At 48.6% G+C, this 24,587-nt stretch overlaps 1 protein-coding gene across 2 annotated transcripts in view; it reads right to left on the bottom strand.

Moving 5' to 3' along the window:
• Positions 1-550: 550 nt before the first annotated feature.
• The window catches only part of BFSP1 (beaded filament structural protein 1), a 33,890-nt gene continuing 9,853 nt past the window's right edge, over positions 551-24,587 (bottom strand). Inside the window, exons 3-8 of one of the 2 annotated variants that reach the window (XM_069495999.1) lie at positions 20,848-20,943; positions 17,883-17,975; positions 13,936-14,043; positions 4,850-5,070; positions 2,816-2,901; positions 551-1,668 (exon numbers count right to left, since the gene is read on the bottom strand). In XM_069495999.1, the coding sequence (XP_069352100.1) occupies positions 719-1,668; positions 2,816-2,901; positions 4,850-5,070; positions 13,936-14,043; positions 17,883-17,975; positions 20,848-20,943 (1,554 nt within the window). In that variant the 3' untranslated portion in view covers positions 551-718. The remainder of the gene's footprint in view (positions 1,669-2,815; positions 2,902-4,849; positions 5,071-13,935; positions 14,044-17,882; positions 17,976-20,847; positions 20,944-24,587) is intronic. The other variant, XM_069496000.1, reaches the window with a different exon arrangement.

The raw sequence follows: 24,587 nt of genomic DNA on the forward strand, positions 1-24,587 counted from the left end.
GGGGCATTAATACCCTGGCTCCCTGCCCACTCAGGGAGGATGACGCTCAGGCACATGTTCCACACCGGCTCCCAGAGTTCCTAGTGGATCTGGCTCTGGCAGCCCTCGGTGCCAAGAGATCTGGTGACACGTCTCTCATCATCTGCCTTGGCTTCCCTGCGCCCCTCTGCACCCCCTGCTGGCACTCCCTAAGATCATATTCCAATGAAACTTTTCACATGCAAATCTTTGCTTCAGGATCAGCTTCTGTGGGAACCCAAACAAAGACAGATCCCTTGAATCATTTTATCTCTAACAAAATACTCATCCTCATAGGCATGTACTCGTGCTTGAGATGGAATGAAAATGAGCCAGTGTCATCAACTAGCACTTTTCTGTGTGAAATCCAGACACTGTCTGGGACTCTAACGAGTCTTTGAATGAAGCACAATGAAGAGCGTGTCTCTTTCCTAAACAAGGATGGTCTGGTGGCCGTGTGACAGAGCACCCTGTCCTGAGCAGGGGCTGACCCACCCACATCCCAAAGCCCTTGTTAATTAGACAAAGGACATGCAAGCAAAGAAAACGTTTTAATGAAGGTTTCATTGGCAACGCCAGACAGGTCAACTATGGTCTACTCCAAACAGGAACCCTCACCCTTTTATCATCTGTTCTACAATATCAAAGCTTTCCCCTACAGTGGCCCCAAAGACATTTTCTCCCATTAAGCCCTGGCATTTTAAGAGCCCTTCTCTCCTGATTTCTTCTTGTTTGCTTTTGCCTTTCCAACCACAGTCTCCACAATGACTGCGGTTTCCTCGTATGTCTGAATGCTCTCCGTTGAAATCTTCTCGATGGATTCCACCACTTCCACCTTCTGATATGCCAAAGGCTTGGGAGGGCTTTTTTCTGGCAGACTTCTTCTCCTAGTCCCCTCCAGTCCCTCCTGGATGGCCCCAGGCCTTTGAGCCTCGGGTGTAGGCAGTTCCTCTGGACCAGGTATGACTGTGGGGCAGGGTCTCCTGGACTCCTCATCCTCCTTCTCGCCATCTTGTTTCTCCTCTGGGCCTTTCGGTTCTTCGGCACTTATCTCACCCTCCTTCTCTGCGGTTGGCTGGATGCTTGGGAGTTCATCTTCTCTCCTCTGGGGGACCCCCTCCCCATTCTCCGGAGGGGGCTCAGGCTGCTCAGGAGAGGGCTCCACATGGTCCTCAGGACACACAGACTCTTCCTCGATGGAAACCACCACCCCACCTTTGGCCGGGATGGAGGAGACACAGAAATCAGGGTCCACATAACTGGCATCCCCTGTGACCAGCACGTGTCGCCCTTTGGTGTAGAGGTCAGGGGGCGGCTCGGGCTCCTTGGGGCTTTTCACTTTCTCCTTGACCAACTTGGACAGTTTCCCAAAGGCTTTGCTTATCTGCCCTCCGTCTGGCACATCCTCTGGGTCCCCTTCTTGTGTCAGGGGACTTGCCTCTTTGGCCTCTGGCTCAAGCTTAGGTTCACCTTCGTCTTTAAGCACCACCTGCACCAGCTTTGTGTCTTCCAGACTTTTCGACGGCATGTCTTCCAGAGGCCCATCTGCTTTGTCTTTCGCCATAATCTCCTTTCTCCTTGGAACAGTCTTGGGGAGGCCTTTTTGTCTTGGTTTTGCTGTTGTTATATCCTGCACAGCCCTAGTGAGATCTAAGAAAACACACAGGTAGTAAGTCAAGTACAATCGTCAATGAAAGGGTGAGAAAATGAATTGGTTGAAAAATAGGCTAACTGTATTGGAGACAAATGTCTAGCACTACGGTGGGGTTTCCTACATCTGGAGCAGAAGCAACGGGGAAAGAGCCCTGGCTCTGTTGCTTTACGGCCCATGTTGAGGCCCCAGCTCTGCCAACCAGCTGTGCGACTTTGAACAAGTCACTGGATTCCTCTGGGCTTCCAGAAAAGGCAGGGAAGAGGCTCCTTGTCCTGACACTCGCGGTTCACCATTGCACTGAGTGGAGCGTACTGAGAGGACCACGTGAGCAAATAGCAGAAATGGGTCACAAAGCCATAAGGGAGCAGAGGATGGAGAGAGGGACAGGTCACAGGAAACTGTCAGGAACAGGGATGCAAGGAGAAAACGCTTATAGGACCACCACGGAATCTCAGGGTTCAGAGCCAGCGCTGGGTGTCCGGCTGCAGGCCGGCTGCCTTCCCAGCGATGTGCCACGAACCCCTCCGAGCTAAGACACGTGGACTTGAAGGCCCTGTAAGTATGAGCATCAGCATTACCATCTTCTCTTTCCTCCCAAAACACTGGGCTTTGCTCAGAAGATTTGTGAGGTGACATTTCACAGGGCAGACGTTGAAAGCAGAAGCTGCATTTGCCAACCAAGCTGTTTCTGCTCGGTTTTGAAGGGAAGAAAGAATGAACGATCATGAGCCTCCGCACCACATCGGACACTGGATCAAGCACCTGTGCGCAGACTAGTCCATAAAATTTTAGGGGAAAATGCAATTCGATATCCACTTCTTGCCAAAGTGAAGAAGCAAGAAGTGTATACCGAATTGTGTTTTTCCCCTGATTAAATGCCTCGTGTTCAGGGATGGCATGTCCAGGGTGGCCTATTCTCCCAGGTGATTTGTTTTCCTTATAAACTGCGTGGCTCCGTCCCTTAGCAGCTGAGGGGGCACTTCAGAGAGGAAGGGAAGGAGACTCCCTCACACACAAGCATTTCACTACCAGCTGGGTCAGAAGGAAGCATGAACGTGAATGAAAGTCAGGGAGAAAGGCACTTGGTTTTTTCCATTTTTTCAACACAGAAAAAAGCAGAAGCCAGGGTTGGGGGGGTGGTACCTTTCCCGCCGGACGCAGAGCTGCCAGGGGCTCCATGGCTCGGGGTGAGCAGGGCAATGGGGGTCTCGATGAAGGCGGAGGTCAGCCTGGCAGAAAGAACCAGAAAACACAGGCCACACAGGCGGTCAGGGCCGACAGCGACTCTCTCTCATGTTGAGCAAAAGGGAAAGAGGCTTTCTCTCGATCAAACTGCTCATGAATTATGCATAATTTTACACAGATAACCACATACACACGCACAGGGTGAGGACGTAAAGGAAATAATCGTTTCTTTGGGCTCAAGTCATAAGCTGTGAAACATAACTATAAAAAAATTGATAAAGTGGGGATTGCTTATAATCTAAAAATATCACTGCTCCGTGGGACAGAGTTTTTTGGTTTTTTGTTCATTTTTTAGTTAACAAGTGGCCAACCCAGGCTGAAGTATTTAGGGTAAACCAGGTATAATATCTCCAACTTCAAAAAAATGATGATATATATCATATTTAAATAGAGAAAAAGTGATGAAGCAATTGAGACAAAACATAAACAACTGGCGAATACGGATAAAGAGTATACAGGAGCCCCGTGCTCTATTTTGCCACATTTCTATCAATTTAAAATTATATCAAAATTAGAACTTAAAAACAAACAAAGGCGTATCCAGTCACCTTTTTGTGAAGCCCTGCCCCCAAGACAAACATTTTCACAAGGACATTTGAATGCCAGTTCAAGGTTTATCCTTGTCAATGCGAGCATCAAGTGTCACTGTGGCACAAATACATTGACCATCACTGGAAAAAGAAAAAGAAAATCTTCCTTTTCCTGCTAAACATTTGAGCACTCTCCGCCAAGACAGAGCACCCAGAATGAAGGAAAGAACTTTTTTTAAATCAGAATTTATTCATTTATTGTAGGTAAATAATATATTCTTTTTTTTAACTTTTTATTTCAGCATATCATGGGGGTACAAATGTTTAGGTTATGTATAGTGCCCTTGCCCCACCTGAGTCAGAGCTTCAAGAGTGTCCATCCCCCAGACGGTGCACACCGCACCCATTATGTGTGTGTATACCCATCCCCTCCTCCCGCTCCCATCTGCCCGACACTCGATGAATGCTATTGCTATATGTGCACTTCAGTGCTTATCAGTTAATACCAATTTGATGGTGAGTATATGTGGTGCCTGTTTTTCCATTCTTGGGATGCTTCACTTAGTAGAGTGGGTTCCAGCTCTATCCAGAAAATAGAAGAACTTTGTGGGCTACTGGGTGCGGGAGGGGGAGGGGGCTCTCTTTTAATTCAATCTAAACCAAGAAAATTAGCAAGACTGAATTGAAAAATCACAAATTAATTTCCAACCTATTCTCTGAAGGCTATCTATAGATGTGGATATGGACCTAGCCACAGACAGACAGAGAGATACACTTAAAGAGAGAGAATTTCCCAGCTGTCTTAATGTGAGTAGGGGTCAAGTCACAGGTCCATTACGCAGGAGACCAGGCAGCCACAGTGCTGACAGCTACAAGACTGACCCACAGGTCCTAAGAGTCATGATGGTGGTGGCAGCAACACCACCAATATCTCTGCGCAGTCCTCAGTGCCAGGTGCTGTGCTAGGCACCTCCCCTGCAGCATCTTCTTAAATACTCCTTGTCATCCCACCTGCTAGGACACTGTGTGCCCAGAAACCTCTGGACAAAAAGCAGACTTCTCAGCGAGGCCTTTCCTGACCACCCTACTTGAAATCTCAAGCATTCCCACCATCACCCCCCCTTGTCACTGCCCTCCTCCTGCCCGAATTCCCTACGTCGCACTTGTCACAGGTCATGCTCCCTGCGTTACAAATGCATGCAGCATCTGTCTCCCACAACTAGTTTTCAAGCTCCACGAGGTCAGGGATTTTTGTGTTTCCTTCCCTGCCGTGTCCCCACTGCCTAGAACTGTGCCTGGCACACAGCAGGCCGTCAATAAAGGTTTGCAGAAGGAGGAAGTGGCCAGGACGGGAAGACGGGCACACTCTCCAGGGCCTGCGGGCACAGGTCCCTGACCACACCTGTTGCCTTCGATCTCGATGATCCGATGATACCGGTCCAGCTCGTTCTTCAGGGTTTGCTGGGCCACCGCCAGCTGCCGGCAGTCATAGGAGGACTTCTCCAGAATCCGCTCTGTCTCTTCGATCTCCTTGCGCAGGGTTTCGATCTGCTCATTATAAAGCTGAATCTCGTCGTCGTAACAGTCGTGGGCGTTTTTAATAGCTTGTTCCAGGGCTGTCGTCTGTGGGCAAAGACACACTGTAAGGAAATCCTTCCCACCCTCTGCCCTAAGGCACGGGCTTTGCCAGGACAACCTAGACTTGGCATATACAGTTTTATTTTGTTTGTTTCCCTGTCACTTAGAGACTAGCAATGAGTCACTTTGGAATCCTTAAGCCAAAGAGGAAGGTGAAAACTGAGCTCCTGTCTCCTGGCACTAACATCAGCACCCTCCAGCATGAGCCCGGAAGGGAGCCTACCCCAAAGGCCATCTGAAGATGACAAACCCAGAAAATAAAAAGAAACCTACTATCATGGAATAATATGCATAATTTTTGAAAAGTACATTCTTCATACTTTAATGAATTAGCGCAGATCTAATAGCCAAAAATAAGTAAAAAGATGAACAGATACTAAATAGATAAGATGCTACTTTTGTAAAATAATTAAGGGAGAGAAAAGTTTCCTTGTCTCATTCAGTCACTATTGTGCATTAATTTTCTCCTGAGGCTTTTTTTTTTTTTTTTTTTCAGGGGAGGGACAGGATCTTGTTCTGTCGCCCCAGCTAGAGTACAGTGGCACAATCATAGCTCACTGCAACCTCCAACTCCTGGGCTCAATTGATCTCCTGCCTCAGCCTCCCAAGTAGCCGGGACTACAGGTGCCTGCCACCATGCCCAGGTAATTTTTCTATTTTTTGTAGACAGTGTCTCACTCTTGCTGGTCTCGAACTCCTGAGCTCAAGCAATCCTCATGCCTCGGCCTCCCAGAGTGCTAGGATTACAGGCATGAGCCACCATGCTCAGCCTTCCTGAGTTTTGATCCGTAGAGTTACATTTATGTCTTGATAGCTAAAATGTGTGTGTGTGTGTGTGTGTGTGTGTGTGTGTCAGCGCATGCGCATTTGTGTGCACATAAAATAATGTCAGGGAAACACTATTTATATACTAATGCAGAGCAAGTAAAATTTAAGGCAGGAAAATAGAAAGAGGTGGTTTTTATATTCACTTCAAGAGCTTGTGACAGTGCATAAATTCTCATAAACGTACAGCTGCGCACCGCATAACATTTCAATCAGCAACAGACTGCATAGACGACAGTAGCTCTGTAAGATTATAATGGAGCTGAAAAATTCCTGTCACCTAGTGACATTGTAGCCATTGTAATGTCATAGAGCAGTGCATTACGCACACATTCTGGTGATGCTGGTGTTAACAAACCCGCTGGGCTGCCAGCTAAACTAAAGTCTAGCGCACGTAATCATGTACAGTACATAATATTTGATAATGATCATAAATGACTGTGTCACTGTTTATGTATTTACTATATTAGACTTTTTATTGTCCTTTTATCGGGCACTCCTTCTACTTATAAAAAAAACAGTTTACTGTAAAACAGGGTTACGCCGGCAGCAGCCTCGTACATCTCCTGTTTCCCTGCATCTCTTGATTGCATCATTTTCTCTCGCGCTTGATTTAAGTATTATCACAAAGAAGTCAGAAAGTTTTTAAAAATGGAAATGTTTATACAGTAAAAAAGTTACAGTAAGCGAAGGTCAATTTATTATTGAAGAAAGGAAAGTATGTTTTTACAACGTGAGCATAGCTTTCGTGAGCACTGTTCGCAGTCTGCCGTGGTGTGAGGTCATCTCCAGGCCTCCACAGCCACTCGCCGCTCACTCGCTGACTCACTCGGAGCAACTTCCAGTCCTACGAGCTCCATTCATGGAAAGTGCCCCATACAGGTGTACCTTTTTTTTTTCTTTTTTATCTTTTGTACCGTATTTTTACTGCACCTTTTCTATGTTTATATTTAGAAATGCTTAGATACGCAAAGACTTACCGTGGTGTTACAATCGCCTGCAGTATTCGGCACAGTCACCTGCTGTACAGGCTTGTAGTCTAGGAACAATAGGCCACCCCATACAGCCGGGTGAGTAGTAGGCTACGCGATCTAGCTCTGTGTAAGTCACTCCATGACGTTCACACAACAAAACTGCCTAACGACACATTTCCCAGACCGTATCCCATTATTGAGTGACACTTTACTTATTTACCAGCTTAATCTCTGTAGTTGTGGCTCTTTTACAATTTCATTCTCAAGGAGAAAAGAATTTGACATGCATGGTCCTCTAAAACAAACAAACAAAAAAACCCACTTCCACCTAGAGCAGCACTTCTCAAACTGCAGTGTGCACTGGAACCGCCTGAGCATAAGATTCGGATTCTGACTCAGGGATGGGGTGAGGCCGGAGATGCTGCACTTTTAACCAGCTCCTGCGTGGGGTTGATGGTGCCGATCCTTGGGCCACACTCTGAGTCACGAGGGGCCAGACAGGTGTCTGCAGGCAACGTCATGTATGTCCTCTACGAGGCATTTCCTACATCGAGGCCTAAAGGTACATATAGGACACCCTGGAGGACCATCGTTCCTAGCCCAAGCCAATGCTCCACTTCGTATAGGTCTGGCCTTGGGATAGTGAAGTTCCCTAAGTGAAAACGTAGTCTACAAAGACGTTCAGGAATATATCTGTTGCATGAGGAAAGAGGAAGGAGGGAAGAAAATGTACATGTACTAAACACTTTGGGAAGACTTCTTTCGGGCCCATGTCCTCCCTTTGGTGACTGCCCCACTCCATCCATAGGGAGGGTCCTGGCAGCAATGTGACCCCATTCTCCTGTCCAGAGCTATGGAAACAGGGGTGGACCTGACCCAGGCTGGCCTATCCTATGCTCTCTCTCCTGGGAATTTGGAAAGGGATCTGAGCAGTAGCAGCAAGTAGGTGGCAGGTTCTAGACCACCAGGACACACAATGGGGCTGCCATTCTGGAGTGGCGATCTTGCACAAGTGCATGGAGAAGCTGCTCAAGGCAATTCTTCAGAGAGGCAGAGACATGCAGCCACAGGGCAGAGATAAGCAGGAATCAGAGAGAGCCCGCAGCAAGAGAAGGAAGAGGAGGGGAGGGAGGCAGAGTGAGCAGCTGCCTCAGATCCTGGGTCCTGCGTCCTGCTGCCCCTGCTCTCCAATTTCATACACTGCCTTTTAACCATGGCCCTTTGAAAAGAAAAGTAGTGCATTTCCAGTGGAGAAACCTGGCAGCACTGAGGACACAACATCCCTTCCATGGGGTCTTGCCAAAAACACACAGCCTCCATCTAACCCTGAGAAAACATCGGGGAAACCCAAATGGAGAGACATTTCACAAAATAACTGGCCTGGACCCTTTGAAACCATCAAGGCCACGAAAAACAAAGACAGAGGGAGGAACTGTCCCAAACTGGGAGACACAAAGGAGACGTGACACATAAGTGTGGGTAGGATCAGAAAAACCATCAATGGGGTAACTGGTGAGATTTTAGTCTATGAATAGGACGGCATCATTGTTAATTTCCTGGTTTTCGTCACTGTCCTGTGGTTATTAGGTGTTAACGTCTGGGGAAGCTGGGGGAAGGGTGTCTTGGAAACCTCTGTGCTATTTTTGCAACTTTTCAGAAGTCTAAAATTGTTTCAGAATAAAACAAGAGTGCCCTTCCTGTTTCAAGTAGTTTGATCGGGTTTCTGTTCCTCATAAAAAAATCTCGGTTCAGACAGTCACCTGTAATGTTAAATACCAAGTCACACACACTAACTCCTGGGGCAGCCACACCTTGCTATCCACACCAGAGTGTTCACACAGCCTAGGAAACGCTCCCGAGAAATGAGGGGATTCACAAGACCCCTTTGAGGCCTGAATCTCAGAGAAGCATTGGAATTTCACAGGGAGAGTGTGTGGGGTTGTAGGTGATATAAAAAGAGCCATTTGTCAGGGAATGGGGACTATCTCTCACTTTTCTATGTTTGAAATGTTTCATAATAAAGAGTATAGAAAAAAATATAATACGTATGAAGAGAATCTATTGTCCCCTTTGGGTGTGAAGTCCCCATCCCAGAGAGGGAGTAATGGTCTGTGCCCACGAGTTCCAACGGGGGTCAGCTCACCAAACTTACAACAACCTTTTCGGGGAGGGAGGGGCTATTAATCTTCCCACTTTACAGATGAGGAAACTGAGGCACACAGGCAAAGTGGCTTGCCCATAAATACCACAGCAGAATTCAGACCCCCCGTACAGGGTCTGAGGCATCTCCTGAAGCCATAGACCCCCCATCTCAGCCTCCTCCCAGCTGCAGACAAGTGCGAAAGCACACTCACAAACACAAACACACACGCACGCCCAGGGCCCCTGGAGAGCTCCCCCTTCCCACAAATCAACAGGCAGTCACCACGCCTGTTTCCACCGAAGACACAGGAAACCCAGGGTGACCCACACAGAGACCCCTCCCTGAGGGTTTTCACTTAGCACACTTTTACACGGTAAAGAGAGTAGCAACGGGTTGTCATAAATTGAAAAATCCGAGACTAGAAAAGTCATGTATAATCTTTCTACCCTACAGTCAAGCGCAATCTTTTTATATTTCATCTCATGGTTAGATAATTTGTAGATTTTGTGGTGGTAGTGGTGATTGGTTGGTGGGTGGGTGGGGTGTTTTTTTTTCATTTGTGTGTGTGTGTGTCGGTTTGAGGAAAGAGGCATGTTTTAGAGGCTGGCTGTCCTGTGCTGGGGTGTGCGGGAGGAACTCCGGCCCAGCTGGGAGGCACCGGGCAGGACTGCAAGGCACCGCCCCACCCCTGGAGGCTGATTCTGTGCAATTCTGCGGGATCGACCCAGACCCCACAGCACCCAGTGAAGGGGCGACTTGGTTTACAAAACTGGAATGGTGTCTACGTCAATGTGGTTTTTATAGCTCAACCAGGGGTGGGGAACCTGCAGCCACAAGGCCACGTGTGGCCCTCCAGATGCCCAAGTGCCGCCCCTCCACCGAATCCAAACTTCCTTTTAGTAAAAGGATTTGTTGTGTAAAATTTGGATTCCGTCAAAAGGCTGCACTCAAGGATACAGAAGGTCACAGGTTCCCCAGCCCTGAGAGGCACGGCATCGAGTGCCACCAGTGCCAGTCTGGCCGTCAAAGGACAGGACAGGGACTCTGCTCTAGAAGCTCACGGTCCAGCGGGGGAGTCAGTCACAGAGCCCTCCCGGCATCTCGGGGCTCAGGGAGAAAGCGTTCCTGGAGGAGGTGGGGAGTCCTGGGTATCGAGGAAGGACAGGGACTTCAGAAAGGACAGACAGGATGAGCAGAGAGGCAGGTTCTAGAAACCACAGGAGGGGTCAGGAGAGGAAGAGAGGGTGCCCTGGGTCACCTCGAGAGCAGCAGCTGAGAGGACACCAGAGAGAGAAGTGGGGGGAAGGCGTGCGCCCTGTAGCACCTTGAACTTCATCCTGAGCGAGACGAATACTGTGTTTCTGCCTGGACCATTAGATCTTCTGATTTATATCTGACTCCCTGCTGGGCTGCGACTCCCCGCTGGGCTCCTCCCTCAGTCCTCTTAGGACGCCAGACTGTCTTACCAAGTCTCACCACTAGATGGTGCTGAGTGACTTTAGTGAGAAACGAGACCTGGGACGCTCCCGCTTTGCAATTTTTTTTTTTTCAGAGACAGGATCTTACTCAGTCGCCCAAGCTGGAGTGCTGGGGCGCAATCATAGCTCACTGCAACCTTGAACTCCTGGGCTCAAGTGATCCTCCCGCCTCAGCCTCCTGAGTAGCTGGGACTACAGCCCGCACCACCATGCCTGGCTAATTTTTTCATTTTTTATTTTTTAGAAACGGAGTCTTGCTATATTGTCCAGGCTGGTCTCAAACACCTGGTCTCAAACCATCCTCCTACCTCGGCCCCCAAAAGTGCTGGGATTACAGGCATGAGCCACCACGCCCATCTCCACTTTGCAATGAATATGACTTTTTTCACTTCCCTGTCACAGAAACTCTTGGTCAGTACAATTCAAAGAAACAGAACTGCCTGTCTTTTGGCCTCCACCTGGGAGAACTGCCTTCTCCAGGGGCCTTACGTGTCTGTGCTCAGCTTACTTGCAGGAGGGGCCCCAGTTCTAATCCTTCCATGCTGGGCCCAGTGTCTCTCAAACTTGAGCCTGCGGAGTCACCCGAGGGCTTGTTAAAACAAAGGTTGCTGTCCCCACCCCACGGTTCCTGATTCAGCAGGTCTGGGATGTGGCCATGAATCTGCATTTCTGCCAGGTTCCCAGGTGATGCTGATGCTGCTGGGACAGGGAGCTCACCCTGAGGACCTCCGCTATGGAGGATTCTGGAAGCATCACAGGCCTTAACTACAGGCAGAACCAGCTGCCATAGCCCAGCCAGCCTGGAGCTCTGAGACCCCAAGAAGCTCTCCCTCCTCAGCCCCCCACCACATCCCCAACAACTGTATTTTCCTTGCTGAGAGGTGTGTGGCCAAATCTCCCTTGGAAGCCACTAAAACCTTTTAAAACCAGAACAAATCCAGCCATGAACATTCTGGGTGAGGCTGTGGAGGGCCCAAGCCTGGGACCAGGTGTAGAACATTCTGACTCAACCTGTGACCCGCCCCACAGCAGCGGTTCTCAGAGTGTGGTTCCTGAATCCACAGCATCAATGTCACCTGGAAACAGGAAAATGCACATTCTCAGGCTACACCCCAGACCTACTGAGTCAGAAACTCCTGGGTGGGCCCAGCAAAATCTGAGTTTTAATTAAAGCTAATTAGGCAGAATTTTGGTCCCCACGACCTTTGCCCCTTAGTGTTACACCCATGAATATGTTAGAAGGCAAAAGGCACCTTGCAGATGTAATTAAGGTTCTTAATCAGTTAAGCTTTTAAGAAAAGGAAGATTATTCTAGGTTATCCCTAATCACACCAGTCCTTAAAAGCAGAAGTCAGGCCAGGTGCAGTGGCTCACACCTATAATCCCAGCACTTTGGGAGGCCAAGGCAGGAAGATCACTTTAGGTCAGGAGTTTGAGACCAGCCTGGACAATAGAGAGATCCCATCTCTACAAAAAATTAAAAATTAGCCGGGCGTGATAGCGCACACCTGTAGTCTCAGCTATTTGGGAGGCTGAGGCAGGAGGATCACTTGAGCCGAGGAGTTTGAGGTTGCAGTGAGCTATGATGACACCACCGCACTGTAGCCTATGCAACAAAGCAAGACCCTGTCTCCAAAAAAAAAAAAAAAGTAGAAGTCAGAGAAATGCAGAAGTAGAAGGTCAGACTGATTAGATGCATGAGAAAGAGTCAATGCACTGTTGCTGGCTCTGAAGATGGGAGGCCTTAGCCAGGGAGCATGCACAGCCTCTACAGCCACTCCTGGCCAGCGCCAGCAAAGAAACCGGGCCCACAGTCCTACAGGCACACAGAATTGAACCCTGCCAACAACTTGAATGAAGCTAGGAGCAAATTCTCCCCTTAGAGCCCCCAGACAAGGGCCCGGGCCTGCCGACATCTTTATTTCAGCCTTGTGAAACCCAGAGCAGAGAAACCAACCAAATTTCCTAGACTTCTAAACTTCAGAACTGTGTGCTAATAAATGGGTGCTGTGTGAAGCCCCAGGTTTGTGGTAATTAATCAAGGCAGCAACAGAAAACTAATACAACTGTTTCATTAGACCCAGTGCTAGATTTTTTTACTAAATATAAAGACATATCCTATTATATATGAAATGATTTGCTAATATTTTGATAACTGTTTCAATACAATTGGTTTCCTTTTAATTATCTGTGCTTTATTTTATGCCTTTATCATCATTTTTCTGAGACAGAGTCCACGAGCTTCATCAGACTACCAAGGGTGGGCGCAGGGAGGGGTGGCACCGAAGAGGAGATTAAGACCCTACTTTAGAGCAACGACGACATCAGAGTAAAGCAAGTACTTGCTGTAGCAACTAAGGGCACGAACAGGTGGCCAGCCAGCCAGTTTCATTCCATGTTCTCAGAAACTAGGTTAATCCGTTGTGCAATTTCTTATTCTGATATTCAACAAATACATACACGTACATAGAGAAATGGCTTTGTGCTGGAACTGAAATTTATCATCTCGGCTGGGCTCTTTCATCTTTCTCAGAATCTAGGGCAGTGGTTTTCAACTTTATCCCCACGGCCACAGGAGAAAACACATTTCAGACTGCCAGCCCTGCACATCAGACAAATGTGTGTGTGTGTGTGTGTGAGAGAGAGAACCGAAATATATATAGGTGAAACAAAGGTTTCACAAAATCCTACCTTTTTACTTGCTGAGCACTCTTATTTTTTAGTCTGTTTTAGCTTAGTGTTGCTGACTTCCTTTTTGATGCTAGCTGATGCTAGTGAATCTACTAGCATTGGCGCTAGTGAGTGCCAGGAAGCTCATTAACCGAGAAGGCAGGCCACAGAAACGGGATCGAGCTGTTCTGCTGAGTTTAGTTTTCAAATTAAGCTTCACCCACAAGGGGGTAGGAGTAGAAATGTGAGCTTCTCACTAATAAATTTCTAACTAGAGGCCAGTACTCACACAACCTCTTTCCAGGTCTGTGATCAAATCCTGAAGGAGAAATTTTACCATGAGAACACAGGCAGGGAGCACAGATTTGAGCAAGCATAGGATAAAAATCCCAGTATGTGTTCCTTTCTTCTTATTTTTACACAGTTTAACCTGGGCTTGATGAATCCATGATGCAGAAGCTGGGACAGCCTCACCCTTGGTGGGGTGAAGGAGTCTCTCGGGGAACCCAAGGGACTGGGGGATGAACATGGCCCTGTCTCCATTTGCCTGGGACTTGTCCAGTCTGGGCCCTGCTAGTGCCATGTCCTGGGAACCCTCAGCCCAGGGCAAAGCAGGGCACCTGGTCAGCTACTCAGAATGTCCTGTTGCTGCCAGGTGACACAGGTGTGTCCGGAATGTGACAACTCCTCCAGCTGGATACTGTGCATCTCAATAAAATGTGCATGAAGCCCTGATCTGCACGTGGAGACACAAGCATACCTGGGCCTGCAGCTCCACTCTCTGTGCCTGCAGGTGGGAGAGCACCTCCCGGCCCTCCTCCAGCTGGCTCCGCAGGGCACCCACTTCCCGCTCTGTCAGGAGCTTCTCCTGCACAAAGAAGGCCAGAGTCACACTCATGCACGTGAGGAAATGCAAAGAGCCAAAGGGCAAAGAAAGTGGGGCCTGTTCTGGACTGAATGTTCGTGTCCTCCAGAATTCATGCGTTGAAGCCCTAACCCCCCAGGTGCTGGGATTAGGAGGTGAGACCTTTGGGAGGTGATTAGGGTTAGATGAGGTCATGAGGGTGGGATCAGTGCCCTTAGAAGAAGATGAAGAGTCAGCAGAGTTCTCTGTCTCTGCCACGTGTGATGCAGAGAAGGTGGCTGTCTGCAAGCCAGGAAGACAGCCCTCCCCAGATGCCAATCTGCAGGCACCTTCATCCTGGACTTCCAGCCTCCAGGACTGTGAAAAATAAATACCTGTCATGGAAGCCCCTGTCTATGGTGCTCCATTACAGAAGCCCGAGCAGACCACAACAGGTCCACAGCAGCCCCTGCTTTTGGCTTTGTCTTCAGAGTCTGAACCACCTTGTGAGTGCAAAGCACAGAGCAGTCTCAGGAGACCTGAGCTTAGACCTGGTTGTGCCATGAACTCACCAGGAGACTCTGGAAGAAGCATTTGACTCTCAAAGCCTCCGCTTTCCCTTCTGTGAAAAGGAAAACCCAGAACGCAGATTCTCGTTGGGCTCTATTTTCTGTGCCTGTGAAAATGAAGGTCAGCCTGAGCTCAGAGCCATCCACTGTGTGAGGGTGTTGCTGTGGGAAGTGGGAGCCATGGGGCCCCAGAGGCCGAAAGGGGAGCGGGGCCCTGGTGAGGCAGCTGCACCGTCCTGTCGACAGTCTCTGGAACAGCCTGGAAGGAAATCCTCCTTGGACCTCGCCACATTCTGCCAAGCAGCTGCCCCACTCCTGACCTGCCTTTCCACTGTCTGTTCAAAAATATTCAAATTGCTTCCCAAAGCCTGACTGCTCAAGCAGCGCCTTCTGATGCCACGCAGCGACTCAAAGCCATGCAAAATCAGAAGCCAAGGCTGTGCCAAGTGCTCCCGGTGTTCACGTGCTGAAGGTGGCCCCCTGCTTGCAAACACCTGGCAAAGTGGCTGGAGCAACGACATGGACACACAGGAAGCTGGAGCAAGACAACGTGCCGGAAGGAAGCGTGGATCAGCCCCGTGGCCCGACCGCACGGAGAAGCCGGGCTCGAGATGTACTGCAGTTGGCTCCTCAGCTGCGTCTGTTATTCCTGTGTTTCTCAGGGCATGGAGGCGTACATTTCTCTCTCTCTCTCTTTCTCTGTCTCTCCCCTGTGACTCTCAGTCTGTCTCTCTGACTCTGTCTTCTCTGTTTCTCTGTGCTCAGTCCCCACCTCCCTGCCTCAAAGAAGCAGAGAAGTGTGTGGCTGGGAGCAGAAGGGGACCCATGTCCCCGGCAACCAGCATATGGCAGATTTGCAAATATGTTTCCCTGTACTAATGCTAGCCCGCAGCCTCAGGATGGCGGGAGACACGGCGCAGCTCAGGATGGCCTCCTCTCCTCACTGCCTGGCTCCTGTCCCCCTTCACACCCCTGCCCAACCCCCATAGGGTCCTGCCCACAGGGTGACTCACATGGGTCCCCAAACACTCACTGAAGAGGAAGGACAGCCTCACAGCTGGCACGAACAGGGAGGCCAGGGTGCTCTCCACTTATAAACAATGCCACACAGCATCTGAAAATGTCACTCTAGGACCATGCAGGAACAAGACAAAAACAAGAGCACAAACCAAAAGGCCCCTGGGCAACCACAAAAGTGACCGTGACTGCTCTCCCCACCAGCAAGAGTGATGCTGCTTCATTGCCAAGTGCAGCTCCAGCCACACGCGCTCCCTCTGGGTCCTTGATACGATGATAGAGATACTCAGTCGTGGAACTGCCCCCATTCTGAGGGCACCCAGCCCAGAGCAGACCTCGATTACCTTCCTGTCCCCCAGAATCACCTGGCACAGCCCAGATCCCACACCACATCTCCCCGCACCGACAGCAAGTCTCCTCAGAGTGACGCTCCCTTGCTGCGGTGGACAATAAACCCAGCTGTGCCTGACCCTCGGTGCAGCCGAGCAGCCCTGGCTAGCGGACCTGACATGCTTTTTTGACACAACAAACCGATGACTTGCATTCCTAGGGAACAACACTCGTTACACCCTCACTTATGCATACGTGACTTTATGCAAATGTGCACACGTATCCCTGGGGACCATGCTCAGATGCAGATTCAGACTCAGTGGGTTCCAGCTGGGGCTGGACATCCTGTCACACAAGCTCCTGGAGATGCTGTTTGCTGACACCAACATAAGTCCAGGTGGTCTCTGCATTCTCACAACTTAGATTCTGTTACAAGGGAACAGATGATATGATCCAAACAGTGTGCTTGGATGTAAAACATCTTTGAACTACAGGACAAAAATGAGTTGGAAAAATAAAAATAATGTCTCTGGAAAGGAATCTCTGACAAAGAAAATTAAAGCTTTAGGGAAAGCTTCTTTAGACCTTTGTAGAAACCGCCGTTATATCCACTGAGGAGAACAGAATCCTGACATGATAATTGGTGGGCAATTTGGACAAATATATCCTCATGAAGACCAAAAAAAGTAACTTTCCTGCCTGCCTCTTAGATGATACTTTACAGGGTTCAAAAGTGTCTTCTAAAGCAAATTTGGGGACTTCTTTAGCTTTGATATAAGGAGCAGCAACCCTAGTCCTCGGGTTCTACAGCAGTTTGTCTGGCCCTGGCCCGGGGCAGGCCCCACCTCTCCAGAGGCCCATTCCTTGTCCTGTGTGAGGCCTGATCACACGTCTAGGCAATGGCAAGTGTCACCAGGGTTGAGAACCACTGTCTTTGGTCATCCTTGCAAAAAAGTCCAGAACTCTATCAGTTCACCAGTCCACCAAAGCCTGTGCCAGCCTACCACAACCTCTGGAAAAGGGGCCTGGCAACATTTTTATTTGAATTTGCATCCTTTTCAGTTTATTTTTGTATGTATCATATTATGCATCACAAACTTCCATCAACCACATTAGGGACAAGTATGTCAATATCCTGTTGCGCAGCAAAAGAGCTAAATGAAGAAGGAATTTGGAGAGTTCCACTGGGAATAATGTTTCCCATCCAAATCCCCAATTTTTACAAACCAGCTGCAATAATCTCTAGCCCATCTCAGTAGTTTTCATGCCACAAACTCATGGCACAAGAGCCTGGTCTTTAAAATACATTCACTAATTGAGGTTTTATGTATTTGAAATTTATAATCAGACTGATAAGGAGAATAAGAAAACATAGAACTCCATTAAAAAATGGGCAAAAGATTTGAGCAGATCCATCAATAAAGAAGATATACAGATGGCAAATGACTACATGAAAAGATGCTCAACATCGTTAGGCATTCATTAGGGGATGCAAATTAAAACCACAACGAGATATACAACATGGCCAGTAGGAGAGCAAAAAATAAAAAGCTGACATACCACGTTCTGGCAAGGACGTGGGGCAACAGAAACTGTCACGCACTGCTGGTAGGATGCAAGAATGGCACAGCACTTTGGGAAACAGGCAGTTTCTTATGCAGTATACAGGGAAGAACAGCCCATAACTCTTAAGAGACACGGTTTACGTCCTCAGATGTCCAAATATTGGTATTTAGAGTATGAGTAAACACTCGGAAGGGCAAACTTCAAATGCAAACACAAAGCAGGAGCAGGGCAGAGGCCGTGCTCACAGTCCGGCCCGACGCCCTCCCCCAGGTCTCTGAACCCCAAGTTTACGAGGACCACGGGGTGTGAGAACAGTCTGCAGACAGGGCTTCCTCCAGGACGGCTCTGCCTGTCCCTGCAGCCGCAGCTCCGGTATCTTACCTCCCTCATCCCGCTCACAGTGGACGTCTGAAGAGAAGAGGTGTGAATGATCTGCTGCAGGATGCCGATGTAGGTCTGAATTTCCAGAAGATTCTGTTGGGGGAGGGAAAGCTTTCTCATTACAAGCTGGGCTGCCTGAGTTTTTCCCGCTAGCACCAGGAGAGCCCGGAAATGAACACTTCACATGCTCCACCATCACAAATAGGGCAGACCATGATGGAGTCAGGGATGAAGAAGACAGTGACGAAGGTGCTGCCATGGACAGGCCCGCCCACCTGTGCCCACCGTATCATAGGCACTTCGCGACTCCTTCAATCTGCACAAGAACAACAGGGCAGATGAATGGCCTGAGGCTTGGCTAATTTCCAGATTTCCCTTCAGTTACTTGGGTGCACTGCCGCTGCCTTCACAGAGCCCTGCACGCGCAAAAGAGAACACAGAGGCCCTGGAGGGTACAAAGGACGCTTTCTGACACCAGCAAAGGGCAGTGCTTCAAAGAATGGGCTTTGGTCAGTCAGGCCTGGACTAAGTGACTTACTGGCTGTGTGTGGTCTCAGGCAAGCTATTTAGACCTCCGAAAACGCAAGTTCTCCTATAAAGTAGGGATAACTGTCTACAGGGAGGCAGATCCCTTTTACCAGCCAGTGTGCCTGTCCCCAGCTCTGTCCCTGCCTCTCCAGAGAGCAGTCTATGGCCAACCGATGGTATCTTGTCTGGGAATACACAGGTCCCAATCCCATCCCCAACCCAGGCCAAGGGATGATGGGCACAGGAGTACCAAAGACCAACATTCCTGCTCAAGGCGGGACCAGGCTATGGTGTGATTCTCACTCACGCTCCAGGGCTCCCTGTGACTGTGAGATCAGGCCAGGCCGGACTCCAGCGGAGACTGCACCTTGCTGTGCTCCTTCCCTCCCCTTCTCCCCAGAGCCCTCCACCAAGACTGCAATAGCACAAAATCACAACCTGATGAGGCAGGCTGTGCTCATAGGGAACCTGACCTGAGCACTATCTCCTAAGGCTGTTGCTGGGGTCCCATGACATAATGCGGGTTTTATTTTAAATGGCCTTGAAGAATGCATTGCGCTGCTTCAAAATTGCCCCCGGGCACTGCTCCCAGGATTCCATAAAGTAGAGCAGAAGCAAGAAGGCAGGCGGGGAGGAGGAAACGGCTGTGCCTGATGGAAAGTTGGTGGGACCCCAACAGGAGGGGACAGGCCTCACATACTGACCCAGGTACACACTGAGGCAGGAAGAGGATCGAAGGTTTGTAGAGCACTGGCCAGGCTCCAGGTTGTGCCTACATTCCCACACTGTCTTAATCTGGGTTTCCCCAGAAGCAGACCTGGGAGGAGGATGCGCATGCAAGCAGTTGACTGGGCGATGATGCCGGGAAGCGTGACTGGCAGGGCAGTGGGGTGCAGAAGGGAGGTGGGGAAGGGGGGGACAGCTAATGAGGGGCATGTTATCAACAGATCACCACTGGGGGCACCTGGAGATCCTGAGGCCAGCAGAGAACAGAAGCCTCAGAGTCGGTCCACACCGGCAAGAGGGAGCTGGGGTGTTTCGACACCAACACCCGTCAAGTCACGCTGCCGTGGCAGCAGTTTCCCAACACTTCCCTATCAGGCAGGACAGCCTTCAGCTGCGCCAAGGAAGTCCTCAGGCAAAGCTGCAGAAACTTGCAGAGGGAGAGGTAAGCCCTGAGGGCCAGGGCCAGGCGCCCACATGTCTGCTCCCCTAGGTCACCCACACAGCTGCACTGGGAAGGGGAGTCTGCATTAGCACTTTGAAGAGGAAGAGGCAGCTCAGAGAAGTTAGGCCACTCACCCCTGGTTACACAGCTGCAGGATCTGATCTTTCTGAAAGGGGCGGCCTTGCAAAAATAACAGGAAAATACCCAACCCTACAGTTTCCCCAGTAATGGTTAAAGATCAGTCCTATGAGTTCTCTCACTAGTAGGCACCCTGCAGGGGTTCTGTTTTGCACAACTTCTGAAAAAGCTGCATGAATGGAAAAGAGATGTAAAGCTCTCTCTTTCAAAATTGTTTTTTGAGAATCTGCTTTTACAGGTTCCTGAGTAAACAGCAGAAAAAAACGAGATGCAGCCTCAACCCTATCTCCAGGACAGAGTCACATCTCCTGTGATAATCTCTTCTCTAAGGAAAGGCAGGAAAACAACTCTTGGCCTTTGACATCCTTGCAGTTTTGTTATCATCCTGCCACCAAGGAGAAAGAAAGGAGTGGATGCAGCAGTTTCTCGACTGTACCTGCCATTTTTACAATCCCCTTTTAAAAGCCCCAATAGCTGGTTTTTGGGGCAGCACATCCTCTTTCCAGCTCCATGCTGGTCTTTTTTTCTTCCCCCAGGGAAAAGTAAATAAACCTTTTCTGTCTATCCTAATCTCTGTCTGGAGAAATCTTTCTCAAACCCCGCCCCACGCCCCGCACCAACATCACCACCCGCCACCCTAACACTTTCTAGGACACCAAAGTCAGGCCTGAGAGAGGCTGGCGGGGTGGGGGGAGATCAGGGCACTTAGCAGAGGAGGCTCCTGAATAAATGCACTCCTTCAATTCACTGGCTCAGAGGCAGAGCTAAAAACAATGCTTCTTTTTGCATTTGCTGCATCTCTGTATTTTCTGGAGCTTAAGCAGTAAATAGATTGTAGCTTAATCAAGACAGATCTATATAAAATCACTTTGTAAACTGTACTGTACACTATGGATACAGTTCCCAACACCTCAACCCCGAACTCATCCACCATTGCGTATTTCTCTACCTGTGTCCGGCATATTGAGTGCTGTCCTGCGACCGACCCACCCCTGTTTGTTTGGTTCAAGAGACAATGCACATGAAAGCAGGCCACCCTGGCAGTCTCAGGCTTCAGCCAGTGTCCTGCACTTGTCTGACCAAGCCCAAACTGGATTTTCTGGGGAAAGCACTTGGAACGGTTGTGGCTACCTTTTTGTGCCTGTCCTTTGCCGCACTGATATCGTCCTGCAGGAACTGGGCTTCGAGCTGAAGGCGCAGGTTATGCAGCAAGGCTTCGTCAGCTTCCTGCAACAGAAAGAGTCACACATCCCCAGCATGCGGAGGGAGCACAGGGGTGAAGTCAGCCAGGCATGGGGGACAACACAGGGGCTTACTAAAATGCAGACTACCGTTCAGTAGTTCTGGGAGGGGGTTAGCCTCTTGAACCTGTCTAGAACAGTAGTTCTCAACAGGGGGGTGGTTTTGCTCCCAAGGGAACACGTGACAATGTCTGCAGACATTTTTGACACCACTTGAGTGGTGGGTGCTTCCACTGGCGACTAGTGGGTAGAGGCCAGGGACACTGCTAACTATGCTATGATACACAAGACAGCTCCCTCACAAAAAAGAATTCTCTAGCCTAAAAACAGTACCCGAGTTGAGAAACCTTAATCTAGAAAGATCAGAGTTAGGGTATATTTACATACCAAATAACCTTAACATTTAAATAACATCTATATTTGTTCTATATCTCATCGTCAGTGAGTTGAGTTTCCATAATAAGACTAAAACAAAGAATAATTTTCCCTTAATACTGAAATCTATATTTTAACAGTTTTCTCCCAAGGACTGTTAACATTTACCCTGAGATGATGTATCTTTAATAGAAGAATGCATTTTTTTTAGAACGACTGCTTTTGTGAATTGCATTTGTTCCTTTAAAGTTGGAAATGACATTTATCACAAAAGATTGAATTTTCTCACCAAGCTTTCTGATAATTCACTGACTTTCTTCTCGTTGATCTTGTTTCGATAAACCAAATAGACACAAAAGAATTGTTCATGCTCTTAATAAGATCGTGCTGTGATGTCTGGGATTGACTTAAATACTTCAGCATGTTCAGTGTGATACTGCAGATGAGCATTACCCTCCTGAGCTCAAGCAATCCTCCCACCTCAGCCTCCCAGAGTGCTGGGATTTACAGGCCTGAGCCACGGTGCCTGGCTTGTACCCACCTTTATTAATGAGAGCCCTTTGCTAATATTCATCATGCTTACTAACAAGTCATTAAGAAGTCACTTCCCAAGGCCTCAGGTATTGGCAGGTGTGCATGGCAGCTCACATGACCACATCTCTGAGACAGCACAGTGATTGGCCAGCATGGGTCACATGACCATCATCTTGACTGACTACATGATTGGAAGGAAAATCAAAGTGTGCTGGGATGCATCCCCACTCCTTCAGAGGCAGTGGTTCGTGGGGACTGATTCTCAGCCCTGGGGGTGGGGCCACCAGCCCACGGAGGCATGGCTCTGGGAGGCATCTGGGCCAGAGGTGAGGCAGTGCTGGGGGAAGACCTTGAGCCAGTCCCTCTGGATGTTTTTCTACCTTCCCTCTGCCCCTCTTAAGACTCCTAAGGATGGGTGGGGTGGAGAATTCTCAATCATCTTAATTTTTACCAAAAATTCATCAACAGTTGGTCCACAAAGCTGAAGAGACAGAAATAGGGTTTCAAGGATCCTTGTGTTATTACTTATAAAGGGATCGAACACAGAATTTTAGAAATAGAAGGGACACTAGAGGTCGTGGATCCTCAAAGTTTTTTTTTCTTTGAGACGGGATCTTGCTCTGTTGCTCAGGGCTAGAGTGCAGTGGCGTCATCATAGCTCACTGCAGCCTCAAACTCCTGGGCTCAAGTGATCCTCCTGCCTCAGCCTCCCCAGTAGCTGGGACTACAGGTGCGCACCACCACACTTGGCTAATTTTTCTATTTTTTGTAGAGACGGGAGTCTCGCTCAGGCTGGTCTCAAACTCCTGGCCTCAAGCGATCCTCCCACCTCGGCCTCTCAAATTGCGAGGATTACAGGTGTGAGCCACCGCACCCAGCCCTCAGACTTTTTTCAGCCACGGGTACCATCCTTCAAACAAAGTAGCCCATAGAAGCCAATATATAGAAGCAAAGCAGAGATGCTCTTCTTGAAGGACAAACAGGGGCCACGGGCACTCCACTCCATCCAGAAACCCTCTTCCCTCAGAGCCCCTTCAAGCAACTCCCTGCAACATGAGGGCTCCGCAGCTGAAAGACAGTCTACTCTACAGATGGGAGGCTGAGGCCAGACTGACCCAGTGGGTCATTTATCGAGTAGATGGAAGTTAGTGGAAGATAATGGGATTAGAATCTGTCATGGGCTTCTCTATATCAGTCAAAAGCTAAATGCTGAGTCCTGGTCCCATCCTTCGGGGTGCCAGCCATTCTTCCCCACCTCCCTCTTAGGATCATGCCAAAACCGCCACCCCTGGGTCCCATCAGTCAACTCTTTAAAACTGCTCGTGATGACAATAAAAGGCCCGTCAATACCTGTCCTTAAAATAGGGATTAACCAGATGCTTCTGCAAACACACTGTCTTGCTTTGAAGAGCATCACCTGATAAACTTTCCCCAAAACCCCCAAAGGTGAGTAGGTGCCACTGGAATGTGCAGTTGCTGATACGTTGAGGAAAATTTGTTTTGAAAGTGTTTTCTTTTGTTTGCACCAGAACTCAGAAATGTGTAGACGCTTGTATTTTTATTATGCTTTGGATGCTGTCAGCTGAATTTTCAAAAGCTTCACCAGCAGAAGCATGTAGATTTTTCTGAATTGAGACTCTACGTCAATAGTCTAATTTTAGAAAACATTCCAACCCTGATAATGTGTATGTTCTAGATCGAGACCAGTGATTCTCAAAGTGTGGTCCCGGACCACACCACCTGGGAACTGATTAGAGTTGCAAATACTCCAGCACATCACAGACCCACAGGATGAGAATTTCTAGGGCTGGGGCCCAGGAATCTGGGTTTTAACACACCCTCCAGGTGACCGTGATACACAAAAGTTTCAGGACCACTGGTCTAGGCTATTGACGACCATTTTTAAGAAAGGGACTGAAGAAACAGAGTTCAACACACCCTTGAAAATCAGCCTTGCCAACCTATTTACAGGGATTCTAGAAACTCCATTAAAAACCCAACTGTTAAATAATGGATATTCGAGTACATAAAGATTTCTGCTTATCTAGGATTTAATTAAAAACACTTTTCTTCAACCCTGGATGTCAAAAGCCTTTCCAAGCACATTAATGTCATTCCTCTTACAGGTGCTAACTCTGGCCTGGAGGAGGCCGCCAGGCAAGTTCTGTGTGTCTCCACCCTCTCTCTTTCCTCTGCCTCAGTTTCCTCAACTCTCCCTCTGCATTCTTCCTTGCTCTTCCTCTGCCCTTTTTCTTTCCTCAAGCCTCTCCACCCTCAGCCTCCTCCTAAACGCTTCCTTCCCAATTTCCTCTCCTTCTCTTTTCTAGAAGTTCATTTCCAGGCTCTGAGGAATTCTTGGGCATATGAAGGCGTAGTCCTGAAGTTGGAAGCTTCATGTCCCCATGCTTTCATGCCTAAACTCGCTGGCCTCTTGCTGTTTTCTACAGAAGAGTGTAGGAGACACATGAATAACATGGAAAAGCACAGGTCAGCCTTTAAATATTTTTTTAATTATTTGTCAGTGAAAGCATTTGACTAGAACCCACGTCATTTTAAAATTTGGGGGATTTTAAAGAAAAAAGGAGAGCTAAACATTCAAGTTTACTCCTTATAGTTTCCTTAAGATAAGCAAAGTCAGGCATTATAGAGGACTTATAACCTTATAGGTACATGTTTAGCGACCATAAGTTCTAGAGGTTAGCCAAACCCGAACCTTTAAAA

Source organism: Eulemur rufifrons, chromosome 20, assembly GCF_041146395.1.
Source record: "Eulemur rufifrons isolate Redbay chromosome 20, OSU_ERuf_1, whole genome shotgun sequence".
Lineage (NCBI taxonomy): Eukaryota > Metazoa > Chordata > Mammalia > Primates > Lemuridae > Eulemur > Eulemur rufifrons.